The 10,283-nt window shown below is 48.9% G+C and overlaps 1 protein-coding gene across 1 annotated transcript in view; it reads left to right on the top strand.

Annotated features, from left to right (window-relative positions):
* Nucleotides 1-447: 447 nt before the first annotated feature.
* The window catches only part of bcr (BCR activator of RhoGEF and GTPase), a 69,183-nt gene continuing 59,347 nt past the window's right edge, over nucleotides 448-10,283 (top strand). Inside the window, exons 1-2 of the mRNA XM_068573909.1 lie at nucleotides 448-810; nucleotides 1,235-2,979. Coding sequence (XP_068430010.1) covers nucleotides 1,362-2,979 — 1,618 coding nt within the window. The 5' untranslated portion in view covers nucleotides 448-810; nucleotides 1,235-1,361. The remainder of the gene's footprint in view (nucleotides 811-1,234; nucleotides 2,980-10,283) is intronic.

The following is a 10,283-nucleotide window of genomic DNA, read 5'->3' as shown; positions in this document are numbered from 1 at the left end:
CTCTGTTCTGCAACACCTGCATGGCAGGTACGGCCACGCGCGTTTAAAGGAATCCAGGAGGAGGATGAGGCTTCTACCCGGAACATATCAATAACAGCTGTAGAACAGCAATATTGGGAGATATGTGAGCTTTCTCGTTCCTCAAAACATAAATATTGTGGAGGATACGTCAATACTTGAGATGTGCAGGGCTTCAAGTAGCTGCGCGAGCACGCAAACATGCAGTAGAATAAAGAAAAAGAGCAACAAAACAAACGATATCTACGGTTGCTCATGCAGACGGTTTTTTTCCCTTCCTCAATGCATAAGAAATGACAAGTGCAAACCGTTAACGTTTCATATCAGACTTGTCCGTGCGCCAGCGGAGCGGCGGCCCTGCGCTGTCTCTTTAACGGCAGCTCTCCCTCTGGTCCCTCCCATTCCTGCAGCCCTCCAGTGCTGCTGGCCTGAGATGGGAGCGCACACAGCGGCACCATCACGGCCGAAGAAACGGGATAAACCTGGAAAAGAACACATCCACGCAACAATACCACATAGGTACGGCGGAGAGCAGGGACGGGGGAAAAAATGGGATAACGAAACATTTGATTCACTTCAGCCGGACCACACCGCTTGATCGCGTTCTCTGAGAAACTCCGATGTTGTCGTCGCTTGTGTTTTGCGCTTTTTATCCTTTCTCCTTGAGCGCTGCTGATACAAAGGCGCTCGGTCTGGAGCAGCAGCAGCAGCACCTGGGATTACTGCCATATGAATGGAGAAGAGTGAACGGATCTGCTATCACGGACAAACACGGAATGGTAGACACAGACAGTGAGTAAATCTAGCAGGAATAAAACACTTTCTTAATTTTTTTTTTCTTCTCTCCCTGGGAGCTAGACCTCCCCGCCCCCCTCCCCGTGTCACCCCGCGAGGATAGATGCTGTCATTGTGTCAAGGCTGAGCTTTTTGAGGAAAAAAAAAATGAAAACAAGAAATCCTCTTTTGAAAGTGTCCCTTTTTTGGAATAATGCATGAGAAAGACGAGCTGCATGAGATTGCCGCTTTGTGTTCCCTTTCCTGCCTCACACGTTCCCAGCTCTCCCTCTGCCCGACCAGCCGGTCTCTCTTGTTCAGAATGGGATGTATTGTCGCATCTGCGCAGCCCACGACAAGTGTCAGCAATTGCCCTGTGTGTTTCTGAACGGGTTACTTGAAGGCCTGGTTTTAAAACACTGTCCCTGCTTTCTGACTGCAGGTGGCCATTGTTGTCGATAAGGACTCTGTGGCGAACTGGACTATAAAAGGACAAACGGTGCGCCCTTGGCTTCATTCACCCAGCGTGTGTGAGCCAGGGTCATTCGCAGAAAGAAATTAGGCACAATATGGTGGAGCCTGTGGGATTTACCGAGGCGTGGAAAGCTCAATTCCCGGAGTCCGATCCCCCCAAGATGGAGCTGCGATCCGTTGGGGGCATTGAGCAGGAGCTGGAGAAGTGCAAAGCTTCCATCAGGCGGCTGGAGCAGGAGGTGAACAAGGAGCGCTTCCGCATGATCTACCTGCAGACTCTCCTGGCCAAGGAGAGGAAGAGCTACGACAAGCAGCGGTGGGGCTTCAGGAAGACGCCGCTGAACGAGGGGATGGACCCCGCTGCCATACAGGGCGCAGAGTGCCAGTCCCAGCAGCCGCACATGCAGGAGACTGGTGGAGTCGGAATAGCAGTGGTTGGTGGAGGGTATGGTGGTGGCAGTATGGAGAGGAGCCGCTATCAGCCTCTTGGAGATGGAACTGGAAGGTCCAAACCCAGGCCTCCGCCAGCCAGGAAGTCGGCCTCCCACGGAGACGGGCTGGAGTCGGCCTTCGAGGTACCCCAGCAGGCTGAGTCGACGTCTTGCGACAACCTCGATGGCCTCTCGCCGTCCAAGCAGAGGGGCGGCATCTCGGTCTCCCCCCGCAGACTTAATCTTCCGCCCCCAGACAAGGACCTGCCCTCTGACCCCAAGGACAAGCTGGGAATGGGACTTGGCGTGGCCGCCCTTCGGTCCAACTTTGAGAGGATCAAACGGGCCAACTCTCACTCTGCGGGGGATGTCGCAAAGGGCCAGGAGAAGCAGCAGCAGCCTCTGCCGCCGCCGCCGTTCTACTCGAACATGGAATTCCACCACGAGAGGGGTCTGATCAGGGTCAACGACCGGGACGTTTCTGACAAAATCAGCACCCTGGGCAGCCAGGCCATGCAGATGGAGCGAAAGAGATCTCTTCACTCCCTCCCGGGTAATCTGGCAACGGTGGCGGGGGAGCTCCGCGCCAGGCCAGTGTACCGAGGCCGGTCCACCGAGAGCACCTGCGGCTATGATGCGGAATATGAAGACGGGGAACCCAACCAGCGACATGCAGGAAGGGCCAATGGTGGCAAACCTCCACCCCCTCCGTGGCAGCCCTCTGAGTTCCAGGCCTACTCCAGTGTCTACGTTGGTGGGGTGATGATGGGTGAAGGTGGCGGTGGAGACGGGAGAGGCGGCGGTGGGAGTGGAACGGGAGTCACAATGAGAGACGTCGGGGGAGGTGATGACCACCTCCTGACCTGGCCTCGACGCTCCTACTCCCCAGGGAGCTTCGAGGATGTCGGTGGAGGCGGTGGCTACACACCGGACTGCAGCTCCAACGAGAACCTGACGTCCAGCGAGGAGGACTTCTCCTCGGGGCAATCCAGCCACGTCTCACCCAGTCCCACCACGGCCTTCCGCCGGCCCTTCAGGGAGAAGAGCCGCTCGCCCTCCCAGAACTCCCAGAACTCCCAGCACTCGTTTGACAGCAGCAGCCCTCCGACGCCGCAGTCCCAGAAGCGTCACCAGCGGCAGCAGGGGGGCCACGTGGTCATGTCTGAAGCCACTATTGTGAGCGTTCGCAAGACCGGTCAAATCTGGCCACCTGGTGCGCATCATGACCTCGTGCCCCATGGAAGAACATCCCATGACAACAGTTTCCATGGAGACCATCTAGGTGAGTGGTGGCTGCTGTCTCTAATCTTTGTTGTGATGGAGAGCAGGCGGACTGGACCCCAGAGAGAAACTGAATGTGTCTGGTTGTGTGCGGAGGAATGACAAATGAATGAAAGCCTGAGTGAATGAGTGTAATTCAGTCATGTTTTGGCATCTATTCTTTTGCATTTTTAGCCTCTTCCTCATGTAATACGGCTTTCCTGTTCAGACCACAAAGCAGCCAAACGATGACGTGATTGATAGTGTGTGCGTGATTGTGTGCTCTTTGGATGGCCTCGCGTGGGAGACGGATGAAAGATCCACCTCTGCTTATTCCTGGAATGTCAGTCGGGTGGGTGAACAATAAATGCGGTCAGTCTGGGTTGAAACTGCAGGTCTAGCCTTTCTCAGACGTCTCCTGCGGCTCTGAGAATGAAATTTCATTCACAGGTGTCTGCCTGCCTGCCTGTCTGTCTGACTGACTGACTGACTCTTTCTGCCTGAAACGTAACAGAGTAAAAGACAATCCCCTCGACCTCCAAGCTGAAACTCTTCACTTGCTTTTATCACAGAGCAGGACCAAAGATATCCACTTTCCAAACAATCATATGCCTTATCCCTAAACGCTTAGTTGCAGCCAATAAGCCATGGCACCTGTAATAAAAGAAAAAAAAAAAGCAGCGAGCAGATAAATGAGCAGCCTGGAGCTCACTTGGCAGTTTGGCCCCCACAATAGTGGACTGTGTCGCTCGCTCAGAGACGCACATTAGCAGGACTCAGTTTACTGTAATTCCACAGTAGAGTTTCCACTGCAAACCAAACACTACTCGGGTAGTTCAAATATTTGACATGATTTTTAGTCATTGAGTGGTGTTTACTGAGGTGCGGTTAGCTGCAGTGCATTTTGCTTGTTGCCTGTGTTTTAGCGCCCACTGTTTTGTCACGGACTGGACCAGACAGGCAGGCATCGCACGCCCGCTGCAGTTCAGAGGGGAAGAGGTTGTCAGATAGGTAGTGAAATAAAGAGAATGAGGGTCTGAGAACACAGAGGGCCTGATATGTCAACTGTACCTGATTTATAGCTGATTAAAGTTATAGAAAGGCTCAATACCATTATGTTGCTGTCTCTCTATTAGATGCAGTTCTAAAGATGTCGCTGTCATCTCTATGAAACCCGATGCCACTCATTGCCTAAATATCCTGAAGAGAGAACGGGTCTCTTTGCATCTATAATTCATTTATTTGAATAGAACCGCTGACACACTGGTCCTGGTGGAATCCACTAAAATGTTTTTCCCAGACATGATGCGATCATCAAACTACAGCATCGCATCCTTGCCAAGATAAACCACCTGAGACATAATTGCAGTGAAAGTGAAAGACATCTTTCCTTTTCATTACCATTCCCTCCCCGATGACAAACAATAGGCCAACAGCATTAACATTTAAGTGCAATGCTAACACTCGTAGCTCTAACAGCCATTCACATTGTGCGCGGGTGGGAGATAGTGAGTCTCCGACAAATGGATGGCTAATTCCCCAGCTGCTATGTTTAGGATTATCGCCGCACTGTCTGCTCTCTTTGTTTTAACATCTTTTCCACAACAGTGGGCCCTGTGGGGAGTTTGGCAAGCCGGAAGAGCAGGGACGGAGATAGAGGATTGGGAGGGGGGTGGGCATGTCATTTAGTGAGATAATCTGGATTTTTGAGCATAAGGAGTGAAAAATGTTGTTTAGACACCCCGCAGAGTGGTTTTGTTTTCTAGGTGGGGTTTAAGCGGAGGGCAGGCGAGCGTGATGTTGACAGCGAAGGTGACGATAACGATGAATATTGCCCTGGCGGCCTGTGGTTTCAGCTAACCAGAACCGAGGCAAGACAGTAAGGGATCAAGAGTGTTTTTAGTGGGCGGCTGATGATGATAATAATGAAGAGTGGGACGGTGTTGTGAGGAAGACTTGAGGGAGGCAGAGTGCAAGGCAGCGCTGTCGTTTCTCGCTTCATTGGTCAGGGATGCGGGGGCTGCAGAGAGGCACAGATGGGAAGAACTCTCCCGTTGCGTAACAGAAACACACACACTCGGGCTCGCACACAAAGACAAACGCGCTCGATGTTTACTCGTATACCTCAAGGCCACTTTCCCTTCAGCAATAGGTGTGTTTTTCAGACCGGGTTGAAGGGAAAGGATGTTTCCTGCCAGAGGTTGACTCGAGTCTGGAGATGCCGCTGTCTCTCTGTGGAGGAGGCGCACCATGTGCCAGAGCTGTTCTGATACAGCGATTACTTCTCTTCTCTCGCTGCATGCTAACAACAGAAGTAATTGCCTCACGGTGTGTTTAGTTTATTTATTGTTGGGGGCAGGGGTGCAGCACTTCAGGATGAAAAGTTTCCATGCTGAGCAGAGACGAGCAGGTCTTTGTGGCTTTGACAGAAATGAGTGAAAGATTAAAATAGAGAAATTCCCCCCCGAGTGTCATTCAGTGGGAAAGCAGAGACGCTTGGCAAGTTAAAGCTGGGCTTGTGAATAAATAGAAAAACATGTTCTGAGGCACAACTGCCAACGTTTCCCTTTTTTTGAAATGAGCAGAACAAACACGAGCGCGGCACTGTTACGTCAAGCATTCGTGCCAAGGCAGACGACTGACGAGTCCCTTTCACATCGCCATGACTCCACACTTCACCTCTTCATGCAAGCAAACCTTCTGCAAAAAGCAAGAAAGCATCCATTTAATGAAGAACATGTTAATGAAAAACCAACGGCGCAATCCAAAACGTTTCTCACACACACAGGACTGAAGTTAAATGCGAGGTGGATAAAGATCAAAACCCCACATGTATTACCAGATGAAAGTTGTCGTGAGGTCAGTTCAGTGAAGAAAAGGAGCCTTCATTTCCCACAGTAATGGAATGGGGTGGTGACCAAAATGCCATTTTTCCTCCAGAGGCTGTTTCCATTGATTCATTTGAAGGGAAATAGTCTTCTTAACCAGGGAATACCTGTGGGTTTGTGTCTGTGAGGGCTGGGATGCCAGAGCAGGACAGACCTGAAAAGGCTTCAATGGCTGTATTGTCCACAACCTCCACCTCTCTCAGCTGGGTCCTGTCAGGGGATATATTTTAAGACAGGCACGGCCTCCAGCTCTCTCTTCAACCTCTGTGGTGTCAGGATTATTTCTTACTTCACTTGTTTTACATTTCACAAAAGTAACACAACATGTTGCTCATACCAGCTCAAATACTTCAAAGGCTAAGCGATGTCAGCATAAACTGATATCCCCCACTAAGTCTGAAACTGATTCCTCCAAATAATATCAATAAAAAAACTACATTTAGAAAGGGACTGTTGGGAGCTTTTTATACAATGGCTTTATACAAAATGCAATGTGGTGCTGAAAAGGACAAAGAAAAAGGGCTGAGTGTCCCTGAGGGACACTGGCAGATCAAATCTAATGACGTCGTTGTGTCGCTGTGTGTGTGTTTCAGTTTTTTTCTTTTTCTAAAGATTTTAGTTGCTTAACATCTAAATGTGTAACATACATTTCCATGGACATCAGAGTCCAGCGTGTAGCTTGAGTGCGTGCGATTGGTCTCAACAACAAGACAAAGATCGGATAATGAAAAGAAATGATGTGTAGACACGGGTCACGACGAGACCCCCAGAGAGATTTTGTTGCGGTTACCTTCTGCCATACTTGCATGCTTTACAGTAGTCTGGCGTGGCACAGTGACCCCCTTTTCACACTGAGGGAGCTGTAGCGTTTAAAAAGGCTTATTCAGTCTGTGCTGGAGAGAGAGAGAGAGAGCTTGGCAGTAAAGGCCTCGGTTACCTCAGCCAGCACACAGGAGCATGCGGGCCCACTGTCAGGCTCCGAATGTTAGGAAGAAAAGAAGTAGAAGAGGTGGAGGTGGAGGGAGGGGTGAAGCGGACTGCCTTTCTTGCCATATGGGTGCTCCCCTCAGCCTTTCAGTGCACTGTTGCAACCTGCTCGGACAGAGTATGCCGGCACAAAGCAGCCCCTTTGTTTCATTTTTTTTGGCTCCAGCTGCTGCAAAACTGTTTTAGGGATGTGGGGTTTGGACACTCAAGCCAAACTTTGGTTGTAGGCTAGCTGATTGAATGATAATGACTGGACACGCAAGTACAAACACACATGAACACAAACTCGCAGCCCTCCAAAAAAAGAATCGCTCTTCTCTGCTTCTGTATATTTCTTCTCCTTTTGTGTGTGTGTGTGTGCTTTTATGCTTCCTTTCCAGCCACAATCTTTCCTCTAGTGACCAACAGCTCTTGTAAAAAAAAAAAAAAGAAGAAAATTGGAAAATCCCTTCCATAAATCCCGGTGACTCTTTTCTCCCAATGTGTAGCTGCTTGCCCCTTCTTTTGAGGATCGGCCATCTTGGATCTCAGTAACATGGCCCACGTCGTTGCAGTCACTGAGATCGGCCACAGTGCGGGGAAACTGCGCTAGTTAGCGTCCGCCGCTAACCACTCACCACAGGCATTGTAATGCGAGTGCTTACTGGTGTCTTTTTTTCTCCCTGTTTTTTTTTTTTTACGTATATTCTAGTTTAGCTGCGTGGACTGTTAATCACAGCCGTCTCTCAAAATGACAGGGTTAAGATTGGAGGGGGGGGTGTAATGGAAAATGGTCTCTGGTTGAGACCACAATGCAATGTGGCGTCCATGAAGATTAATATCAGAATGACCCAAATGGTCTTTAGAGATAATTTGTCCAGTTGTGTCAGTGCCCGAGTGTTAGATTACATAGTATAGACATCAAAGGAGCATTCCACCTATTTTGCACGTCAACGTCCATTTTTGAGACTCAAGCACTCATGAGAATCTATATCTTGTTCTTCAAACTGGGCATGCCTTTAGTAGACATTGACGTTAACCATCATTCATTGCATTATGGGAAGAGTAGGACCCAGCATTTTCAGGCTCTTGACCCATACGTAAGCAACTAAAGGTCAGATTATATCTGCTTCTCTTGCTGTTTCTTATGAGTCCCCCAACTTCGTCGTAGCGCGATGCTAAATCGCTGGAGTGCTCTTAAACAAGACTTAAAAGTCTTTTGACGGATGCATATTCAGACGTGATCTGAGCCTTTGGGGTGGGTGAGGAATTATGAAGACACATCCTGTGGAAATGCATCAAAGGGTTCTTAAAGAGGCATGTGTGTGGAAAATAATGCAAGGTTTACACATTGCACACATGTGCAATTGAAAGCCAAGTGGTACACTTCTCTGGGTTCGAGGGCAACAGAAACCTGTCTAGTCATGCAGTCATGTAAACCCTAATCTCCACTCTTCAGTCTGGGAATTAGAAACTGGCTAACAATCAGATTAACCATTTGTCCCTCATACGACACAGCTCACACCACGCTGCACTCATCGCAACACTAATGCATGATGTCCTATATATTAGGGTTGGGATTATCATCACTCACAAACCAGTGCTGGCATGTACACCCAAAACAAATGCGTACCATGGTGATGTTTTCTTATTAAATTATGATGATGTGTGCTTGGTGGTTTACCCCGGCACGACAGCTTGTCGATATTCATGGCTTTTAGAAAATGTACATGTATCTCTCTCTTATTTTCTCAACCTACCTTCTCCTGTTTCCCCTTCTTTCCCTCCATTCAACCAGCTGCTTCTACTTTCCTTTTGCTTGGAGCCAATTAGAGGTGCATCACCTTTCCGTCTTTGTTTTTCCGCGGGTTTTCCACCGAACAAGGGGGGAGGAAGGGAGGCAGGCAGAGATCAAAGTCACGACCCCCCCCCTGCAGGAGCAAGCAGGCTCTCTCTGTAATTGTCCAATAGGGGTTTAACTGACGAATGCCTATAAAACAACACAATCAATGCCAAATGTCAGCAGCCGGCCTCCTTGTTACAGAACAGTGCAGACCGCCGAGTCTATTCCCCTGGGCCTGCACGGCTGATGCTTATGGAGCCTTTTAGTTTTCTCTCTTTTCCCTCCAGCTACTTCTTTGCGTCTACATTTGTGTCTACCTGGCCCCGGTATGTTCAATCTGTGTATCTTAAGTGTGTGTTTGTGTTGACGGGCAGTTAAGCGCTTCTGATTCTTCGGAAAAGGGGTCCATTTGACTTTAATGGCGTTAGCCTCGGTTTACTGTCGGTGTTAAGGAGTGTGGCTCACAGAGGGTTAAGCTATGCGTGGGATGGAGCGGTTACCGTCCTTAATATCGAGAGTGCCGTGGATGCAAAGAATAAGAAGGCGCACCTGTCCGCACAGAGACATGGTTATTTGATACAGAAAATATCAAATAACAGTCTGATAATTACTTTTGTCATGCACTGTTCGGCATATTGTGGAGTGAATGTTCAAATTTCTATCACTTTTATCAATGAATCCTCTCTTCTGGAGGAGAAGCAGAGAAAGTGGGTAATGTTCTCATCCGACTCCAGCTGGGCACAAATGCCGGACAGGATTCTGACGAAGCCCTTGATGGTCAAAACATTGCCTCATTAGATTCTCGGGGTCTTGTACTATTGAGAGTGGGGCCTACTTATCTTTCTCCTTTGCCAGAAGTGGAGTTGTCCTTGCACTCCGCCAGAGACAGAAAAACCCCTAAAGTCGTTTTCATAGCAAAGATGAAATGCCGGAGACGAGGGAGGAAGCACCTCAGACCGTATTAACGTTTTGTAGTTTCCTTATGATGAAGAGCTACAAGATGAGACACCTTGTCCTCTTCCTCTCTGCCAGACAGGACGTATGCACGCACATACTCTCTCTCTCTCTCTCTCTCTCTCTCTCAGAGCCTCTTGCTGTGTCTCTCACTCAGTAGCGTGGATGCAGACAAACTGTATTCATGTCTGTGCAGACCTGTCTGGGTTCAGTCGCATTTAATTGAATCTAGATCCAGTATGGAATCAACTTTTCAAACCCAAATCATTTTGAAACGCATCCACTTCTCTTTCAACGTTTGTAAGCAACTGAAATTTAAAAAATAACTCAAATCCGAAGAAGAAAAAGTTCTATTCAGACTCAGTTACTTTCATCATACTTTCAATCATTTAGAAATGATAACGAATTTGGGCCTCTTGCCTCCTTTGGGTTCTCTCTCTCTCTCTCTCTCTCTCTCTCTCTCTCTCTCTCTCTCTCTCTCTCTCTCTCTCTCTCTCTCTCTCTCTCTCTCTCTCTCTCGCTCTCTCTCTCTTGCCCTCAGGCTTTTTGTTATTGAACTGTGTTTGCACTGGGCAGCTGGATGGGTTTGCTCGATAAATGGCGCTTGTTTCAGGCTGCCAGGCTATTAGAGGCGGCGGTCGTGTGTGTACGTGTGTGTGTGTGTGTGTGTGTGTG

The sequence above is a fragment of the Clinocottus analis genome, unplaced genomic scaffold, assembly GCF_023055335.1.
Source record: "Clinocottus analis isolate CAN_PGR_092001 unplaced genomic scaffold, fCliAna1.0.p SCAF_13, whole genome shotgun sequence".
In the NCBI taxonomy this organism is placed as follows: domain Eukaryota; kingdom Metazoa; phylum Chordata; class Actinopteri; order Perciformes; family Cottidae; genus Clinocottus; species Clinocottus analis.
This window is presented reverse-complemented; position numbering and strand designations above follow the sequence as displayed.